This window comes from Takifugu rubripes, chromosome 20 (genome assembly GCF_901000725.2).
Source record: "Takifugu rubripes chromosome 20, fTakRub1.2, whole genome shotgun sequence".
Classification (NCBI taxonomy): Eukaryota; Metazoa; Chordata; class Actinopteri; order Tetraodontiformes; family Tetraodontidae; genus Takifugu; species Takifugu rubripes.
The window spans coordinates 17,592,785-17,612,784 of NC_042304.1; the positions used below are offsets into that span (position 1 = coordinate 17,592,785).

Consider the following 20,000-nt stretch of genomic DNA (forward strand, 5'->3'; position numbering starts at 1 on the left):
CTGCCGGAGACGCTTCCTCCAAAGCTGCAGGAGCTGGACCTCACCGGGAACCCTCGCCTCATCCTGGACCACAAGAGTCTGGAGCTCCTGAAGTATGGACCAGAACCACACTGCAGCACAGACCACTTCTCTCTGAAGCAGCTGGGTGACGCGTTGTTCTCTTCACTGTCTCTCCAGTAACATCAGATGTTTCAGGGTGGATCCGTCACCTTCAGCTCCGTACGTGAACGAGCGTCACGGCGCTCCTGCCGTCTGGAGCCACGGCTACACTGAAGCCTCCGGGGTGAAGAACAAGTCAGTCCTGTCTCTGCTCTCCTCAGGTTCTGCAGACCTCAGTCATTAGTTCCGTTTGACGGATGGTGACTCTAAAGCTGCCCTTCCTCGGTCTGAGGTTCAAAAGGGTTCACCTCAAGTTCTAATGACAGACTTTTGCGTTCCATCCCTAATTTCAAGTGAGCGGTGTTTCCTAACCACTGGTGTTCTGCTGCCCAGGCTGTGCGTAGCTGCTCTGGCCCTCGACAGCTTCTGCGGCATCCGTGAAGCTCTGTACGGTGTCTTTGATGGGGACAAGAATGTGGAGGTTCCCAACCTGTTGCAGTGCACCATGGGGGATGTGTTGGCAGAGGAGCTTCACAGGAACCAGAGGCAGGAGGACTACATGACCAACACTTTCCTCACTATGCAAAGGTACGTGGTCCAGTCTGGGTCGGGAGTCGTCAGAATTCTGACCGCACGTTGTTGGGCGGCTCTCTGACAGGAAACTGGGCACGGCGGGTCAGAGGATGGGCGCTTCAGCAGCTCTCTGCCACATCAGACACGACCCCGTGGCGCCCAGTGAGCACGGCGGCTGCTTCACCCTGAAGGCCGCCAACGTGGGCTGGTGCCGGGCCGTCCTGTGCCGCGACGGCAAAGCCGTGCTGCTGTCGGTCACGCAGACGGTGGAGGACGAGGCGGCGTACCGGAGAGTCCGGCAGCACAACGCCGTCATCACCGAGGTGACCGTGACCGTCCTGCTGCACCACCGCGTCCAGACCATCAGCTGTCTGAAAGTTCTCTGTTCCCTCTTCAGGACAACAAAGTGGGCGGCGTGACCGGCTCCATCGGGATCATGGGCTACAGCTTCCTGAGCCCGTCCGTCACCCCGAGACCTCACGTTTGCACAGTGACGCTCATGCCACAGGATGAGTTCTTCCTTCTGGGCAGCCGGGGCTTGTGGGACTTCTTGTCCCCCGATGAGGCGGTGGAGGCGGTCAGGAACGTTCCGGACGCTCTCGCCGCTGCCAAGAAGCTGGTGACGCTGGCTCAGAGCTACGGCTGCTCCGACAGCCTGAGCGCCGTGGTCGTCCAGCTCAGCATCACCCAAGACTGCTGCTGCTTCTGCGAGCCTCCGCCCCCTCCGCCCAGCCCGGGCCTGGCCACGCACAGCAGCGCGCACCCCTTCCCAGCGGGGGAGGGGCTTGCTCTGCCAACAGCCTCCTCGGGGACGGGGACGGGGACGGCGAGCGAGCTGAGCAGCGAGGTCAGTCTGTCAGAGATGAGCAGCGAGGTGGGATCGACAGCATCCTCAGAGGAGCCGCCCTCACATCCAGAGGCCCCGCCCCAGCCGGCTCCGCTGGGGCGGGCCGGCGCACGGAGACCCGGCTGCAGGGGTGGAACCTTCCAGAGGCAGTTCTCCGGAGCGCTGTCGGACAATGGCGCCGACAGCGAGGACGAGGAGCCCATCCTCGGCGTCTTCTCTAACGGCAGCCGTGTGGAGGTGGAGGCCGACGTCCACTGTCTGCAGCGCCATGACGGCGGCGCCCCTCTGACTTCAGTCCCACCCCCTGCTGCCAGCGCTCTCCCTGGGCACCCCCCTTTCCTGCCCTCCCCATCACCGTCTCCCTCCCCTGTTCTGCCCTCCTCCCCCACCCTCAGGAGGGAGGTGCAGTCGGGGAGTCTGGGCCGCAGGGCTCGAGCAAACGGCTCTGTGGCGTGCCAAGGACGGAACCAGGACCTGATCGAGGAGGCAGCCGACGCTCCTGCCAGGAAACAGGGGGGGTACTTTAGTGCCCCCGCCCAGCCAGACCCCGAGGACCAGCTCATCATCCCGCCGGAGCTGGAGGAGGAGGTGCGGCAGATCATCCAGCAGCAGCAGCACGAACAGATTCAAATGCACAATCAGCAAAGCAACAGCTACTGCGTCACGCCGCTGTAGCCCCGCCCCACGCCGCTGTAGCCCCGCCCCCTCTGGGCATCTGGCGTTTCAGTCAGGATGCTGCTGACTTTACTTTTCTACTTTATTTTATGCCCCTTTGAGACACAATGCAATTTTTTATAAAACCTTAAGTTGAGTAAAGCCTCACACTGTTTCTGATTCTGACGTCTTTATTTTGAAGCACTTTTTGCTTTTTATCCAGTTTTGTTTCATGGGACTCGTGGACCGTCGGGCTTCCTGTCTGTTACTGTTGAATGTGTTCAGGTGACCTGCTCACAGTCAAGCGTACTAATATTCTCTGAGAGAAAAGAGCATTATTGCAGGTGACTGATGTGGGCGTGGCCAATGACGGCGAGAATGTTCTTAGAACCGCGTCACACCGAATCTCACAAGAGAACAACTTTGGTTTAATAAATCAGCCTTTTCAGACGTGCCGACTCATCTGGTGCTTGTTTACACCTGCAGATTCCACTCTTCTCACACCTCATTCGTTTCTGTCTCATAAGCTACAAAATGAGCCATATGAGCCGTAATGACGTCATCGTTGGCAAGACAGCAGAGAAGATGTATTGCGGGTGTTGCGCCCCTACAGGCCACTGGTAGAATCCGTAATAACTCAGAATCGGTTTTAATTCAAAAATACAAAAACACAAACTAAGCATTCACGCTGTTAAAAATACAAACTTGAATCCTTGCACGAGGCGACAATCTCACAAGACCACCTGAAGTAGGAAAACAGGAAATTTAAGGAGAACTCACGACAGATTCCTCAGAGGCTGCAGGGTGCCTCTGTTCACCATTCATTCATCCATTCGTTCACTCATTCACCTCATGGTCAGAACAGGAAATCAAGACTGAAGTCAAAACGTTTTATGTCTTAACTTTGAGGCAATGTGATCCCAAAAACTATTGATCAGACAGCAATAAAAGCTAAGGAACAGAGGTGTCCTGTTCCTGCCAGGAAGCGCGGCTCCGTTTCCGTCCCTCTGGTGCTGCAGCGCTACGGCACCGGACCTGCGTCCCACCCTCCTTCACACCGAGGTGGTCTCTGCCCTCAGGGGGGCGCTCTGTGGCCGGCCTCGGCCTCGGCCTCGCTGTTTGTCCGCCTCTCTGCGTTTACGCTCCTGGTGATGACGCTTCACTCGCCGGATGGTCTGGACCGTCAGAACGACCCCGACGCCGTACAGGATGGCCGTGATGAGCCCGAACAGCGCCACGGCTGCGTCCGCCCCGCTGACATCACAGGTCATCCAGGTGTACCCGTTGCGTGCGTAGATCCTCTCGCGCTGCTTACACACGTCTGTGGCGTTGACCCCGATGACGAAGTGCAGGTAGAGCCCCACGGCCGCCACATACGCCACCGCCCCCGCCGCCTGGAACACCAGCGCCCCCAACAGAAGCTTCCAGGACATCAGCTGGGGGGGTTTGTTCCCAGCCACCACGAAGAGCAGGGACACCACCCCCAGTGTGAGGCTGAAGGTGATGCCGCCATAGATGCCCGGCGCCCTCATCTGGCTGTACTGCATGTCCAGGTCCCGGGCCTGCTGCAGCTCGGTGCCCTGCAGGTTAAAGTTGGAGTTGATGTCAAAGCCGCCGAGCCCAGCGGCTGAGGACAGGCCCGACGTCACCAACTGGGCCGCGACCACACAGATGAGGACCAGGCTGTTGGTCAGGACAGCGCAGATCAACACGATGCCTGCACCAGGAAAGAAGTCGTGATGAGCAACAGGTGGGGGATCGGCAGAGGTGCCTGAACGCCTCAGAACCAGTCCGTCCAGCGGCGCCGATCACGGGTTGGGGCGCGACTCACCTCTCCTGGAGCAGATGTTAGTACATTTAGAGCCCTGGTGCTCCGCTTGACGGGCGTCCCGCACATGTCTGGGGGGCAAGTCTGCTTCTCGGGGGAAGTACGGGGGTCGAGAGGAAGACCTGCACATGTGTCAAATAGACCAAAAAGCTGAAAAGAGCCAGTAAAGTGCTCAAACACACCAATATTGCCTGGGTGTCAGAAACAGCAGCACACCTGTCCGGGGACGGCTCCCTGGAGCGTCGGTGCTCTCCGTTCCTCTCCCGGTTCCCCCGGTTTGAACGGTGGGGTTGGCTCATAACTGCCGGAAGCGGCGAGTTCAAACTTCAAAGGTAGCTTCCGGTTGATAGAACGCCTGTTGAACAGGTGAACGCGGAAGAGGACGATTAAATGTTAACAGGTAACATTGACAAACAAGCCGAAAACGTGCCTATCTCACGAATAAAGCCATTAAAACTGAAACACAAATTTGTTGATTCCAACTGGGCGACAAAGACAAAGATCGTCTTTTGTAGCTTATAGAAGCACAATGCTAACTAGCTAGGATGGTCGCCCAGCTAAAGAACTGCTGACCACTGATGGCTGGAATTAGAATAAGACGTTTAACTTGTAGTGAACTTTCCATTTAAAAACCTGGAAGTGCAGCACAATCACTGAAACATAAAAGCAGTCCTGCAATCCGTCACTGTTGAAAACAAACACGAAAACGTCTTCCGTCTAAAAAGTCTAAAGTTCAACTCACTGTTTGTCGGTGACCGAAACCAAATATTAAGTTACATTAAGCCATTGTTGGAGCCTTAAATGGCTTCGTGGATGGTGTCGGGAGTGCAGGTCCAAAATGACTCCACCCGAGCCGAAGGAGGCGGAGGAAGCTGCGGCTCCAGGTAGGAGTCGGTTTCAGGTTGGAATCGGTTTCAGGTAGGAGTCGGTTTCAGGTAGGAGTCGGTTTCAGGTTGGGGTCGGTTTCAGGTAGGAGTCGGTTTCAGGTAGGGGTCGGTTTCAGGTTGGGGTCGGTTTCAGGTAGGAGTCGGTTTCAGGTTGGGGTCGGTTTCAGGTAGGAGTCGGTTTCAGGTAGGAGTCGGTTTCAGGTTGGGGTCGGTTTCAGGTAGGAGTCGGTTTCAGGTAGGGGTCGGTTTCAGGTTGGGGTCGGTTTCAGGTAGGAGTCGGTTTCAGGTTGGGGTCGGTTTCAGGTAGGAGTCGGTTTCAGGTTGGGGTCGGTTTCAGGTAGGGGTCGGTTTCAGGTTGGTCTCCTCTTCCAAAACCACTAAAAATGCGTTTCTTACTGTTACAGGCTACAAAAGTGCTTTATGACACTGGACAGAAATTATTTACCAGCCATAATGGACAATGGAAAGTTGGACAGTTTTATTGAACCAAACTAAGGAATATTGGCGAAAACAACACGTTTTGTGGGTGTAGTTGAGTAATGTTGTTATGTAGCGTCTGTTAAAACGTAGGTGAGCGCGTCTAAGCACCTGTCCACCGGAAGTCTTCTTCTTCTTCGTTTACTTTATTTCTGGTTGTGTTCAGTTGGGTGTACTCTGCCGCCCCATCAGGTTAGTGTTGGAATCACATAAACATGGTCGGAAATAAAATGAGGATCGCCTTTACTGTTTGGTGCCATACGAGGAATTTACCACGACTCATTAACTAGTCATTGCCAAACACGCCTGTATGTTTTCTGTTTACTAGATTTTACTATCTATACATGTAAGAAACGCATCTAAAAACTGTGTTTTTATAACCAATGTCAGGATTAAATATTTACGGTTCAAGTATTGATATTAATCTAGGTATCAACTACTAGAGTTGCAGGTCCCCCCCCCCCCATACAGTAATCTAAACAAAAGCACTCGCAGACCGATGTAGTGTAGTATATTTACACTACCTATGTAGTGTAGTATATTTACACTACATATGATGGTGATGTTTGGAAATTGAGCTCTTCCTGGCCCATTATCAATATCTACTGAAGAGTTAAATAAAATCTGTTCTTTTTGAGTTATTTTACTAACAGAAAGAGCAACAGACACATGCGGGCTGTCACATAATAATAAAAATCACTCGTGACTCGTTGTAAAGACCATTTCTTGATGTCTTTAGATCAGTTTTTGTTTTACAGTGGTTAGAAATTGCTGCCCGTGGACAGCGATACCACCGAGCGACCAGTAGGGGGCGGTAATCAGAACCCGGAAACCGTTGTAACAGTTAAGTTCTTCCGGGTTGTTTCAGAGTAAAGAGTCGATTAAGGCTCGTTGTTTTGCGACGCACGGACGGAGGCGGGTCGGTGTCGGGGCGAATGTTCGCCGTCTGCTGCTCCTGTCGGACCATGTTTGCGCTGCGGTTGTGGGTTCTGCGCTGCTCCGCCGGGTCCAGAACAGCCGCTCAGTACGTCCAGGGCCAAAGTCCGGAGCCGCGCATCCGGGAGTACTTTTACTACCTGGACCACCAGGGACAGGTGGGGAACACGCAAAAGCTCTCTTTCTTGCTCGTGGCCCTGACGCCGATCTTTGGTCTCCTTCTAGCTTTTCCTCGACGACACCAAGGTGAAGAACTTTGTCACCTGTTTCAAAGGTGATTATTTTACCTTCGGGCTTTGTAAATGTCGTGAAAATATAGCTCCTGATCATGGCCAGATTATCAGACTGATGGGTCGGGGTTCTACAGGGTCAGGGTTCTACAGGGTCGGGGTACTACAGGGTTCTACAGGGTCGGGGTTCTACAGGGTCGGGATTCTACAGGGTCAGGGTTCTACAGGGTCGGGATTCTACAGGGTTCTACAGGGTCAGGGTTCTACAGGGTTCTACAGGGTCGGGGTTCTACAGGGTTCTACAGGGTCGGGGTTCTACAGGGTCAGGGTTCTACAGGGTCGGGATTCTACAGGGTTCTACAGGGTCAGGGTTCTACAGGGTTCTACAGGGTCGGGGTTCTACAGGGTTCTACAGGGTCGGGGTTCTACAGGGTCAGGGTTCTACAGGGTCGGGGTACTACAGGGTTCTACAGGGTCGGGGTTCTACAGGGTTCTACAGGGTCGGGGTTCTACAGGGTTCTACAGGGTCGGGGTTCTACAGGGTTAAGGTTCTACAGGGTCGGGGTACTACAGGGTTCTACAGGGTAGGGGTACTACAGGGTTCTACAGGGTCGGGGTACTACAGGGTTAAGGTTCTACAGGGTCGGGGTACTACAGGGTTCTACAGGGTAGGGGTACTACAGGGTTCTACAGGGTCGGGGTACTACAGGGTTCTACAGGGTCGGGATTCTACAGGGTCGGGCTTCTACGGGGTTCTGCAGGGTTCTACAGGGTTGGGGTACTACAGGGTTCTACAGGCTCGGGGTTCTACAGGGTCGGGCTTCTACGGGGTTCTGCAGGGTTCTACAGGGTCGGGCTTCTACGGGGTTCTGCAGGGTTCTACAGGGTCGGGCTTCTACAGGCCTGTGTTCATCTGTGCTTCGCTCCAGACAAACAGTTCCTGGTGTTCTTCTTCCATCGGCTGCGGTCCAATCGGAGCGGCCGGTACCAGGAGGACTTCCCCTACTTGTCCCTGTGCGGCAGGGAGAGGAACTTCCTGCGCTGTGACGATCGTCCTGTGGTCTTCACCCACCTGCTGCCGGGCCAGTCTGGAGACCCGGCGCTGCTGTCCTACTGCGGGGGGGCAGAGAAGCTCGCCGTCGCCTTCCGGCCAGAGGCGCTGTTCATGCATCCCATCAGCGGGCGCGTGTACCACCCCTGCTCGGAGCAGAGGGGGGGGGGTCGGCCTGGTCAGATCAGCTCTGGCCATCGAGCTCAGCCCATCCTTTGCTTACGATGGGGGCGCAGAAACGGAGCAACCCACACACTTTCAGTGGGGGGGACAGAGACACCGACTGACCAACGAGCTGTCCGAGCGGTTCTCCTCTCAATGACCCCCCCCAGCTGGGGCCCGGAGCAATGACCCCCCCCCCCAGCTGGGGCCCGGAGCAATGACCCCCCCACCCTCAGATCAATGCTAACCGACATGCTAATAGCCAATCAGCTAATCCACATCCAGGGCCTGACCCCCACCCAGCAGCAGAGGCAGGAAAACCTCCCTTCAGCAGGACGGGGGGGAGGGGGGGGGGGGGGGGGGGGTTAATAAAGGAAAAAAAGAGTGAAACTTTGGGGGAACTTTACTTTCTGCTGATTGTATGTATATCTGTGTACGTATATCCATACACAGGAACATATATCCATACATAATGGACATATATCCATATATAGGGACATATATCCATATATAATTGACATATATCCATATATATGGACATATAGCCATATATAATTGACATATCCATACATAGGGACATATAGCCATATATAGGGACATATCCATACATAGGGACATGTATCCATATATAATGGACATATATTCATACATACGGACATATAGCCATATATAATTGACATATATAGGGACATATAGCCATATATCCATATATAGGGACATATATCAACACACAATGGACATATATCTATACATAATGGACACATATGGATATATATATATGTGTGTGTGTACACATACATTTTACAGCATTTCTGCAAAAGCAGAGCGTTTCTCCCTCGGGCGTCGCGCACACGCACACGCACACGCACACGCCTCCCTGGACCGGTTGTGGGACGTTACACTGTGTGAACGGTCTCGTACTCGGCAGGGTGACTCCAAGTGCCGGACGCTGCAGTTGCTGAAGAACATGGCAGCGACCTCCACAAACACATGTCAGCCGACGGAGCGCTCGTTCCGGGACCGGGTCCCTCCGCTCCTGACCGACTTGTACCAGTTCACGATGGCGTACGCTTACTGGCGAGCTGGCCGGGACCAGGAGACCGCCGTGTTCGAGCTCTTCTTCAGGGAGAACCCGTTCGGCGGCGCCTTCACGCTGTTCGCCGGGCTGAACGACTGTCTGCGGTTCCTGCGGAGTTTCCGCTTCGGGGAGGACGGTGAGGAGCTCGCTTGAGCTTTATGATCTGCAGGAGTTCCGCAGCGCTGCTGCTCCCGACTTTGTTGAATTCAGCTCGAATTAGTTTCTGATTCCTTCATGTTGCCAACAGCAGAGCGCGCCCCCGAGCGGCCGCGACAGCAGAAATTCCGACAGAGCTTTTCCACGTGAGGGTTGAGGGTTAGGGCTGAGGGTTAGGGCTGAGGGTTAGGGGTTAGGGTTAGGGCTGAGGGTTAGGGCTGAGGGTTAGGGCTGAGGGTTGAGGGTTGAGGGTTAGGGCTGAGGGTTAGGGCTGAGGGTTAGGGCTGAGGGTTAGGGTTGAGGGTTAGGGCTGAGGGTTAGGGCTGAGGGTTAGGGCTGAGGGTTGAGGGTTGAGGGTTAGGGCTGAGGGTTAGGGCTGAGGGTTAGGGCTGAGGGTTAGGGTTTGAGGGTTGAGGGTTGAGGGTTAGGGTTGAGGGTTAAGGGTGAGGTTAGGGTTGAGGGTTGAGGGTTAGGGCTGAGGGTTAGGGTTGAGGGTTAGGGTTTGAGGGTTGAGGGTTAGGGTAGGGTTGAGGGTTAGGGCGGAGGGTTAGGGTTAGGGTTGAGGGTTGAGGGTTAGGGTTGAGGGTTAGGGTTGAGGGTTAGGGCTGAGGTTAGGGTTGAGGGTTGAGGTTAGGGTTGAGGGTTAGGGTTGAGGGTTGAGGGTTAGGGCTGAGGGTTGAGGGGTTAGGGTTGAGGGTTAGGGTTGAGGGCTGAGGGGTTAGGTTGAGGGTTGAGGGTTAGGGTTGAGGGTTGAGGGTTAGGGCTGAGGGTTAGGGTTGAGGGTTAGGGCTGAGGGTTAGGGGTTGAGGGTTTGGGTTGAGGGTTAGGGCTGAGGGTTAGGGTTGAGGGTTAGGGCTGAGGGTTAGGGCTGAGGGTTAGGGCTGAGGGTTAGGGCTGAGGGTTAGGGTTAGGGTTGAGGGTTAGGGCTGAGGGTTAGGGTTGAGGGTTAGGGCTGAGGGTTAGGGCTGAGGGTTAGGGTTGAGGGTTAGGGTTAGAGGGTAGGGGTGAGGTTAGGGTTGAGGGTTAGGGTTAGGGTTGAGGGTTAGGGCTGAGGGTTAGGGTTAGGGTTAGGGTTGAGGGTTAGGGCTGAGGGTTAGGGTTGAGGGTTAGGGTTGAGGGTTAGGGCTGAGGGTTAGGGTTGAGGGTTAGGGTTGAGGGTTAGGGTTGAGGGTTAGGGTTAGGGTTGAGGGTTAGGGCTGAGGGTTAGGGCTGAGGGTTAGGGTTAGGGCTGAGGGTTAGGGCTGAGGGTTAGGGCTGAGGGTTAGGGTTGAGGGTTAGGGCTGAGGGTTAGGGTTAGGGTTGAGGTTAGGGCTGAGGGTTAGGGTTGAGGGTTAGGGCTGAGGGTTAGGGTTGAGGGTTAGGGTTGAGGGTTAGGGCTGAGGGTTAGGGCTGAGGGTTAGGGCTGAGGGTTAGGGTTGAGGGTTAGGGTTGAGGGTTGAGGGTTAGGGCTGAGGGTTTAGGGTTGAGGGTTAGGGCTGAGGTTAGGGTTAGGGTTAGGGTTGAGGGTTAGGGCTGAGGGTTGAAGGCTGAGGGTTAGGGTTGAGGGTTAGGGCTGAGGGTTAGGGTTGAGGGTTAGGGTTGAGGGTTAGGGCTGAGGGTTAGGGTTAGGGCTGAGGGTTAGGTTGAGGGTTAGGGTTAGGGCTGAGGGTTAGGGTTAGGGCTGAGGGTTAGGGCTGAGGGTTAGGGCTGAGGGTTAGGGCTGAGGGTTAGGGTTGAGGGTTAGGGTTGAGGGTTAGGGTTAGGGTTGAGGGTTAGGGCTGAGGGTTAGGGTTAGGGTTAGGGTTGAGGGTTAGGGCTGAGGGTTAGGGTTAGGGTTAGGGTTGAGGGTTAGGGCTGAGGGTTGAGGGCTTCTCCTCGACCCTCTGCTGCTCCCGGCGTTGCTGCAGCGCTCAGAGAAGCCGAGCCGCCTCACGTTTCAGTTTAATGTTTAAGTTCATACCCAAAGGTCGCTGAACGGGTTCAAAAGATCCAGTTAAGGTTCTGGTCCCTGAAGCCTGTTCTAGTCCCTGCAGCCTGTTCTAGTCCCTGAAGCCTGTTCTAGTCCCTGAAGCCTGTTCTAGTCCCTGCAGCCTGTTCTAGTCCCTGAAGCCTGTTCTAGTCCCTGTAGCCTGTTCTAGTCCCTGAAGCCTGTTCTAGTCCCTGTAGCCTGTTCTAGTCCCTGAAGCCTGTTCTAGTCCCTGTAGCCTGTTCTAGTCCCTGAAGCCTGTTCTAGTCCCTGTAGCCTGTTCTAGTCCCTGAAGCCTGTTCTAGTCCCTGCAGCCTGTTCTAGTCCCAGAAGCCTGTTCTAGTCCCTGCAGCCTGTTCTAGTCCCTGCAGCCTGTTCTAGTCCCTGAAGCCTGTTCTAGTCCCTGAAGCCTGTTCTAGTCCCTGCAGCCTGTTCTAGTCCCTGAAGCCTGTTCTAGTCCCTGCAGCCTGTTCTAGTCCCTGCAGCCTGTTCTAGTCCCTGCAGCCTGTTCAGGTGCAGGTCGAACCCTTCAGATGCGGTTGCTGGGTGGCTGAAGGAGCCCGGCTAACTTCTCTTTGTGGATCCAGATGTGGAGTTCCTGCGCTCCGTCATGCCCCCCACCACCGACCCCGCCTTCTTCCAGGTTCTGCTACAGCTGGACTGCTCCAAAGTCACGGTGCGCTCTGTCCCCGAGGGCAGCGTGGTGTTTGCCCGGGTGAGTTGAAGGGCTGAAGGTCAAAGGTCACACGCTGACAGTTGCTTTAGGGTGGGAGACAGTAACTTGTGCTGCATGTCCAACTTCTGCAGGTGCCCCTGATGGAGGTGGAGGGTCCTTTGGCTGTGGTTCAACTGGTGGAGACCAGTCTACTGTGTCTGGTCAACTATGCCAGGTGACAAACTCAGGAAATGCACTGATTCTCTAGCTTAGCCGAGTGCACAGCTGCTGGTAACATGCTAACTAGCGACATGCTAACTAGCAACATGCTAACTAGCGTCATGCTAACTAGCAACATGCTAACTAGCAACATGCTAACTAGCAACATGCTAACTAGCAACATGCTAACTAGCGACATGCTAACTAGCGACATGCTAACTAGCGTCATGCTAACTAGCAACATGCTAACTAGCAACATGCTAACTAGCTTGCGTTCAGCACTGTCTTAACCATCTGCTCTGACTGATTCGATCCCGTGTGGCCATCGTGGAGCTCAGTGGCGCTCCACCGTTCTAATTGGCTCTTTACTAAGAGGAACACACGTGGAGAGCTTCTGTTAGCAAGGAGCCCTTTTCTCCAGTGGAGGCAGCGCTGCAGCCAGGACCAGCACAGCTCACCGAGGAGCTCAACCCTGCTCGCATGCAGCACCACAGGGAACCTCAAGCTTTGCCCTTTGAACCAAACCAAATCAGCATCTTTGGGATCTCTCTGATTGCTGCTGCTCTTAAAGCCTGAGCCAGTTTCTGCTCGGGGCTGTTCCTCACGTACTGAGGGAACAGCTTTGAAAGGTGGTTTCATGGGAGGTGACTGTTGGTCTTCCTGCAGTCTGGTCTGTAGCAACGCCGCTCGCTTCCGTGTGGCCGCTGGTCCAGAGAGGAAGCTGCTGGAGATGGGCCTGAGGAGGGCTCAGGGGCCGGACGGGGGGCTCACCGCCTCCCGGTACACCTACATCGGAGGTAACGACTGCTGCAGCACCACGGGTCACATCTGAGGGTGCAGCCCCTCACACTCACACACACTCTCTCTCTCACTCACTCACACACACACACACACACACTCTCTCTCTCTCACACACACACTCTCTCACACTCTCTCTCACACTGTCACACTCTCACTCACTCACACACTCTCACTCACTCACACACACTCACTCTCACACACTCTCTCACACATTCACTCTCTCTCACTCACTCACACACACTCTCACTCACTCTGTCACACACACACACTCTCTCACACTCTCTCTCTCACTCACACACACACACACACACACTCTCTCTCACACACACACTCTCTCACTCACACACACTCTCACACTCTCTCTCACACTGTCACACTCTCACACACTCTCACTCACTCACACACACTCACTCTCACACACTCTCTCACACACTCACTCTCTCTCACTCACTCACACACACTCTCTCACACTCTCACTCACTCTGTCACACACACACACACTCTCTCACACTCTCTCTCTCACACACACACACACACACACTCTCTCTCACACACACACTCTCTCTCACACACACACTCTCTCTCACTCTCACACACACACACTCTCTCACACACACACTCTCTCTCACACACTCTCACTCACTCACACACTCTCACTCACTCACTCACACACTCTCTCACACTCTCACTCTCTCACACTCTCACTCTCTCACACTCTCACACACACTCACTCTCTCTCTCTCTCACTCACTCTCACACACACACTCTCTCACACACTCTCACACTCTCTCTCACTCACACACTCTCTCACACTCACACACTCTCACACACTCTCTCACACTCACACACTCTCTCACACTCTCACACACTCTCACACACTCTCACACTCTCACACTCTCCCTCACTCTCACACTCTCTCTCACTCTCTCACACTCTCTCACACACTCTCTCTCACTCTCTCACACTCACACACACACTCTCTCACACTCTCTCTCACACTGTCACACTCTCACTCACTCACACACTCTCACACACACTCACTCTCACACACTCTCTCACACATTCACTCTCTCACTCACTCACACACACTCTCTCACACTCTCACTCACTCTGTCACGCACACACTCTCTCTCACACTCTCTCTCTCACTCACTCACACACACACACACACACACACACTCTCTCTCACACACACACACTCTCTCACACACTCTCTCACTCACACACACTCTCACTCTCTCTCACTCTCTCTCACACTCTCTCACACTCTCTCACACTCACACACTCACACTCTCACTCACTCACTCACTCACACACTCTCACTCACTCTCACTCTCTCACACTCTCTCACACACACTCACTCACTCTCTCTCTCTCTCACTCACTCTCACACACACACTCTCTCACACACTCTCACACTCTCTCTCACTCACACACTCTCACACACTCTCTCTCACTCACACACTCTCTCACACACTCTCACACACTCTCTCACTCTCTCACACACTCTCACACACTCTCACACACTCTCACCCTCACTCTCTTTCACTCACACACTCTCTCTCACACACTCACACTCTCTCTCACTCTCTCACACACTCTCACACTCACACACTCTCACACACTCACTCACCACCAGTGGAATCTTCCTTTCAGGCTTTGACCTCACCAGTAACGTCCAGGCTGGTTTCCTGTTCGGGATCCCAGTCACAGGGACAATGGCGCATTCATATGTCACTTCCTTTACCTGCCTGGAGGAGGTGTGGCCACAGGTGTGTAGACTTCTGGATCACTGAATGTCCACATAAATGGTTTCCAACTGAACTTAAGCTGCTCTGCATTGAAACTGTCTCCAATTGTAATTGTGTGGAACGTTGCTCTTCCTCTGCGTTTGTCGCCGATACACCTACGGCCGCACCCTCGACCAGACCCACACCCGTGGACACGCCTACTCCCACTACCCTGCCCAAACCCATGACCACACCTCTGCCCAAACCCATGACCACACCTCTGCGCACACCCTTGCCCACTCCCATTCTCTTGCCCATGGCCACGCCCACTAACGAGCCCCTGCCACGCCCACTCCCATTCTCTTGCCTATGGTCACGCCCACTCCCATACTCTTGCCTATGGCCACGCCCACCAACGAGCTCCTGCCCACACCCACTCCCATACGCGTGTCTATGGCCACACCCACTCCCATACTCTTGCCTATGACCACGCCCACGCCCATACTCTTGCCTATGGCCACGCCCACTCCTATAATCTTCCCTATGACCACGCCCACTCCCATACTCTTGCCTATGGCCACGCCCACTCCCATACTCTTGCCTATGGCCACGCCCACTCCCATACTCTTCTATGGCCACGCCCACTCCCATACTCTTGCCTATGGCCACGCCCACTAACGAGCCCCTGCCACAGGAAGCCTGATGAGCAACAGAAAGAAGCAGTTTTGGTAGAAAAGTGATGAGAACAGTTCTGTGGTTGAACGGTTCACTGCTGATGCACTCAGGGACATTGTTGTGTCCCATTTATTGTTTCATCTCAGACTCTGGTGGCTGCGAACGGGGACTCTGACCCAGTCGACTTTATCGCCTTGACGAAGGGTTGGTTAATCCGTGCATGTGAGCTCCTCAGGGTGGAATCCAGGAGGATCCACGAGGGTGAATTGGCGGCATTCTTGTCTTACGCCATCGCCTACCCCCAAAACTTCCTGTCTGTGATTGACAGCTACAGCGTAGGATGGTAACTAGTCACATCACAGGTCACATCTTTCACCAGTGGTTTCACATCTGACATTCACAGCATTTTGAGTTCAGACTTTGATGCAGTAACTATTTCAACCAGCAGGTGTCACCACCGGACATCACCCACCATCCCAGAAGCACCCGTGTTAAGGCCTATTTCATTGCTGCCGTTTCATCCTTGACCAGTTTCATTGGGTCGTCTGTGTGTGCGTTTCAGCAGCGGTCTGTTGAACTTCTGCGCGGTGGCTCTGGCTCTCTGTGAACTGGGCTACAGGCCTGTGGGGGTGCGTTTGGACAGCGGTGACCTCTGCAGCCTGTCGGTGGATGTCCGCCAGGTCTTCAGACGCTGCAGCGAGCAGTGAGTGGGGCGTGTCAGCATCTCTAGTCCGACTGTGGTGGGTTTCATGCTTCCTCCTTTGCAGTTTCTCCGTCCCTGCCTTTGATTCGTTGATCATCGTCGGGACGAATAACATCTCAGAGAAAAGCTTGACGGAGCTCAGCCTGAAGGTGAGGTGACTGTGGGCGTGGCCTGTAGACACTAGAAATGTTGCTGTGAGTTCGGTCCCTTTACACTTACAAATGTTGACAAGAGACTAAGCTGGAGTTCAACACCGTGCTGAAATGGACCAGTCAGCAGGTTGTTTGGTTTTCTGCTCATGTTTGGTGCCTCAGGAGAACCAGATTGACGTTGTCGGAGTCGGAACTCACCTGGTCACCTGTACGACTCAGCCGTCGCTGGGTTGCGTTTACAAGGTAAGACGTGAACCGTGCTCAGACATTCCCGGCTGGTCCACTGATGTCCTGGCGTGTTTGTGTGACCCAGCTGGTGGAGGTGAGGGGGAGGCCCCGGATGAAGATCAGCGAGGATCCGGAAAAGAGCACCGTTCCCGGGAGGAAGCAGGTGTACCGCCTGATGGACACTGATGGTGGGAATTCCTCCTCTCTGCTTCTCAGTTTCAGCTGCACCAGATTGAAGAAAGAAACGTTGGCTTGACTAAAATGTGAAAGACACACACAGGGCGACCTTTCCTGGACCTCCTGTGTTTGGCTGTGGAAGCTCCTCCAGAACCTGGAGTCCCTCTGAGCTGCTTCCCTCTGTGCTCCGATCGCTCCTCCGTCTCCGTCACCCCGGCGCAGGTTCACCGTCTGCGGCAGGAAGTCTTTGTTGATGGACAGGTGAGGACGAAACCTCCCTGGAGAAAGTTTAGCCAGTCAGGCTCTTCTGTTGAGCCTCTTTCCTCCTGAGGAGTAGATGGACGTCACCAGAAGGTTCCTGCTGTGCGGTGACTTCATCTCCTCATGGTTGCAGGTCACAGCCCGTCTGTGCAGCGCCACAGAGACCAGAACGGAGGTCCAGACCGCTCTCAAGACCCTCCACCCTCGGCACCAGAGGCTGCAGGAGCCAGACTCGTACACGGTGATTCACGTGCACACAGAGGCCCACATGCACATTCTTAAAGGACACACGTTGTTAGAATAAGGAGACTCATTAGGAGTTTGGAACAAGTGTAAAGAAAACATCTTCTCACTCATCTGTGGATGAGACCCTCATATCTGAAGCTGAGCCGCTGCCTCGCTCCCTTCCTCCACCAGGTGGCGCTGTCACCAACGCTTCAGGAGCTGCTGACAGAGTTTCACACAGCAAACTGCAACAACGTCCTCATAGGCAACTAGTGGTGAGAGAGCGTCCACGGATCCGTGGGCGAGCAGGCGTGTGTCCGGGAACACGGGCCGGATCAGGGCGTGGCCACACGGATCGGTCCTGATCGGATCCAGGAGTAGAAGAACTACAGCGAAATATTGATGTGTAAAGACTAATATTTTAACCTGTAAATTCATCCTAGTACTAATACACGAGGTTTTCTGAAGGTTTTGAATTACTAATAATAACATTTGTCAATCCCAGATTATCCCAGATTAGAAGAAACTTCCTAACGAGGCTTTTTCATTGTGTCAACATTTTGATGTGAACGTCATTAAACAGAAATAACTGTCCAACAGTTCTTACTTGGCTGGACCAAAGTGGTGATTTTCTTCTAATTTAAAGCAACAAATAAATGAACTTTTGACCGTACACTTTTACGCGGGCCAGATTCTGACCGGCATCTGTTTCTTTTTGTCTGCATGTGTGTAAAACTATTACTTTACAATCAAGCATAATTATTCGTTGTCTCGGACCCGGACCCGGACCCTTCTGACCCGTGTCCTCGGGCTGCAGGTCTGCCGGAGGCCTGCAGGGGTCGCTCTGTCCTCTGCCGTCCATCACGCCTCCTCCCCCTCATCCTCCCCCAGATTCTGAAGAAAACAACATTGGATCGCGCTTTTCCGCTCTCTTCCCTTAGTTTCCCCTCCGAACTCCGCCGCTGGGCCGGAGGACTGAACCGGCCCCCGACGGTGTCCCAGCGGCGGTGCAATGTGGCCCGGGTCCGGGAGGAGTGCGTGACGCCAGAGCAGAATGGTTCGGTGGACGGGGGCGCACACGCTTCTCGCCGCGGCCGCTCCGTGCGCCTTTCCGCCGGCGCCACTCCTGCTTTTCCGCCGCCCTGCGCGCACCCACCAGCGGGTTTTTGTCCCGCACACTGTTGCATAACTCGGCGTCTTGACTCGGTTCTATTGGGGCAGCCACGTCGCGCTGACCGGCCCAGCCGCGGCCCACGGAACCGCGGGATCGGAGCTGTTTTGTGCCGCCTGAAGGACTCGAAGGGGGACGGATAAATGCTGGATCCCCGAGTCCAGATCTGACCGTCTGCATTCCGCTGGTGAGCTGCCAGACGCATCTGGAAACGAGCGCCGACAGAAGCAGCTCCGGACCATGTCGCCGTCCGCGCACACAGGTCGCGTGTAAAGGGGACTTGGTCAGATCATCTTGCACCGGAACCAGGTCTCCGTGAGCCCTCCTGGGACCTATGCAGTGAGGATGCGTGCAGCCAGGTCCAGTAGCTGCTCCAATGGCTGCGCAGAGGAGGCAGCTGCTGCTGGCCCCATCACAGCCTCCAGGGTGCCGGGCTGGGCCCAGGCCAGTCCCCACACCCTCCACAGCCTGGAGATGGGGACGGTCATGACCGTCTTCTACCAGAAGAAGTCCCAGCGGCCGGAGAGGAGAACCTTCCAGATCAAGCCTGACACGCGGCTCCTCGTGTGGAGCCGAAACCCCGACAAAAGCGAAGGAGAGAGTGAGTATGAGCAGGCGGGCCGTGCCGGGACCGGGCCCACGCCGCCCAGAACCTCATGTTCCTGGTGTTCCAGCACCGACCGGCCAGTTCTGGCTCAGCTCCACACAACATCTGACAAACCCTCGTGGTTCCTGGTGGTCGACCACACGGCTGGTGAGGCGGCCTCAGGTAGCTCAGGTAGCTCAGGTTAGCGTAAAGGGAGTTTTAAGCATCACCTGGTGACGGGGCAGGTGAGCTCCAGCCACTCAGCAGTGCACGGCCGTGCACATACACACACACCTCTGTGTCGAGGTTACAGGTGGGGCCAAAGCCCAACACCTTCAATGGCCCTCAGAGCTTTGAGGTTTTGAGGAATTGAGCCTTTAATCAGAAAAACCTGGAGGCTAAAGAGCTACTGAGCATGAGGATCACTCACACACTCTCACACACTCACACACACACACACACACCCACACACTCACACACACACACACCCACACACTCACACACACACTCACTCTCACACACTCACTCACACACACACACTCACTCTCACACTCTCTCACACACACACACACACACACACTCTCACACACTCACACACACACACACACTCTCACAAACACACACACACCCACACACACCCACACACACTCACACACACACCAGGAGCTCCTAAATCCTGTGATGCAGGAAGTTTTGGGAGGCTCCCACTTCCATGTGACAGGAAACCCGATAACGCCAGTGAAGGATGATGAATACGATGACGTATGGGATGTGCTTGATTAGCTCCTCATTAATACGGAGCCTTAATGAAAACAACGGCCTCTTAACGGAGTCGCAGCTATTTTCACTTCTTCTCTGCCAACACGGCGTTAAATCTCCACACGGTGGCGCTAAACGGACGTTTAGTTCGCTGATGCGGTTTGGCGTCCATCCTATGTTCTGGCCTGTGTGTGTGAGAGTGTGTGTGTGTGTGTGTGTGTGTGTGTGTGTGAGAGTGTGTGTGTCCACCTTCCCGTGGGCTCACCACCTGCAGGAGGGGCCAAGGGGGTCGGGTGCATTGTGTTTTGGGTAGCAGCCGGAGGCAGGGACCTTGGCGGTCTGATTCCCGGCTGCACAAACTGGCTCTAGGGACATGGAATGTCACCTCTCTGGTGGGAAAGGAGCCTGAGTTGGTGCGCGAGGTTGAGAAGTTCCGACTAGATATAGTTGGCCTCACCTCGACGCACGGCAAGGGCTCTGGAACCAGTCTTCTTGAGAGGGGTTGGACTCTCTACCACTCTGGAGTTGCCGATGGTGAGAGGCGACGAGCAGGGGTGGCAATTCTGGTTGCTCCCCGGCTCAGTGCCTGTGTATTGGAGTTTACCCCGGTGGATGAGAGGGTAGCCTCCCTTCGCCTTCGGGTGGGGGGACGGATCCTGACTGTTGTTTGTGCCTATGGTCCAAACAGCAGTTCAGCGTATCCACCCTTTTTGGAGTCCTTAGAGGGAGTGCTGG

At 54.6% G+C, this 20,000-nt stretch overlaps 4 protein-coding genes across 5 annotated transcripts in view; 3 read left to right on the forward strand and 1 right to left on the reverse strand.

The window, feature by feature from the left end:
• LOC115247209 (PH domain leucine-rich repeat-containing protein phosphatase 1-like) overlaps nt 1-2,623 on the forward strand; it is a 13,852-nt gene extending 11,229 nt beyond the window's left edge. Inside the window, 5 exon segments of the mRNA XM_029828180.1 lie at nt 1-92; nt 178-294; nt 493-687; nt 758-995; nt 1,070-2,623. The exon segment at nt 1-92 is cut by the window's left edge and continues 39 nt beyond it. Coding sequence (XP_029684040.1) covers nt 1-92; nt 178-294; nt 493-687; nt 758-995; nt 1,070-2,194 — 1,767 coding nt within the window. The 3' untranslated portion in view covers nt 2,195-2,623.
• Nucleotides 2,624-2,805: 182 nt separating this feature from the next.
• Nucleotides 2,806-8,663, reverse strand: LOC115247210 (uncharacterized). Of its 2 annotated transcripts, none has more exons than XM_029828183.1 (4): nt 8,543-8,663; nt 4,218-4,356; nt 4,005-4,123; nt 2,806-3,890 (listed from the first exon to the last, which is right to left on the reverse strand). In XM_029828183.1, exons 2-4 carry the CDS (start codon nt 4,298-4,300, stop codon nt 3,226-3,228), a joined length of 867 nt encoding a protein of 288 aa, XP_029684043.1. In that variant the 5' UTR covers nt 4,301-4,356; nt 8,543-8,663; the 3' UTR covers nt 2,806-3,225. The 2 variants fall into 2 exon arrangements, with proteins under 2 accessions (XP_029684043.1, XP_029684042.1); XM_029828182.1 differs by lacking the exon at nt 8,543-8,663 and adding an exon at nt 4,744-5,732.
• Nucleotides 5,976-8,099, forward strand: LOC115247211 (UPF0598 protein C8orf82 homolog). The gene is given in 5 exon segments (XM_029828184.1): nt 5,976-6,459; nt 6,527-6,575; nt 7,461-7,738; nt 7,740-7,905; nt 7,967-8,099. Coding segments are annotated over 4 exon segments (651 nt in total). The 5' UTR covers nt 5,976-6,300; the 3' UTR covers nt 7,905; nt 7,967-8,099.
• Nucleotides 8,664-14,281: 5,618 nt separating the features above from the next.
• LOC446084 (nicotinate phosphoribosyltransferase) lies at nt 14,282-18,895 on the forward strand. Its single transcript, NM_001032700.1, is given in 11 exon segments — nt 14,282-14,370; nt 15,150-15,346; nt 15,569-15,706; nt 15,771-15,855; nt 16,021-16,101; nt 16,172-16,274; nt 16,406-16,524; nt 16,658-16,774; nt 17,641-17,850; nt 17,994-18,235; nt 18,388-18,895. Coding segments are annotated over 11 exon segments (1,671 nt in total). The 5' UTR covers nt 14,282-14,316; the 3' UTR covers nt 18,713-18,895.
• Nucleotides 18,896-20,000: the final 1,105 nt, after the last annotated feature.

Bases quoted from the DNA above. Each gene is read 5' to 3' on its own strand.
- LOC115247210 (XM_029828183.1), bottom strand. From the start codon at position 4,300: ATGAGCCAACCCCACCGTTCAAACCGGGGGAACCGGGAGAGGAACGGA. The intron at 4,124-4,217 runs GTGTGCTGCTGT...ACACATGTGCAG, and splicing joins AGGGAGCCGTCCCCGGACAG to GTCTTCCTCTCGACCCCCGT. The intron at 3,891-4,004 runs GTGAGTCGCGCC...TTCCTGGTGCAG, and splicing joins TAACATCTGCTCCAGGAGAG to GCATCGTGTTGATCTGCGCT.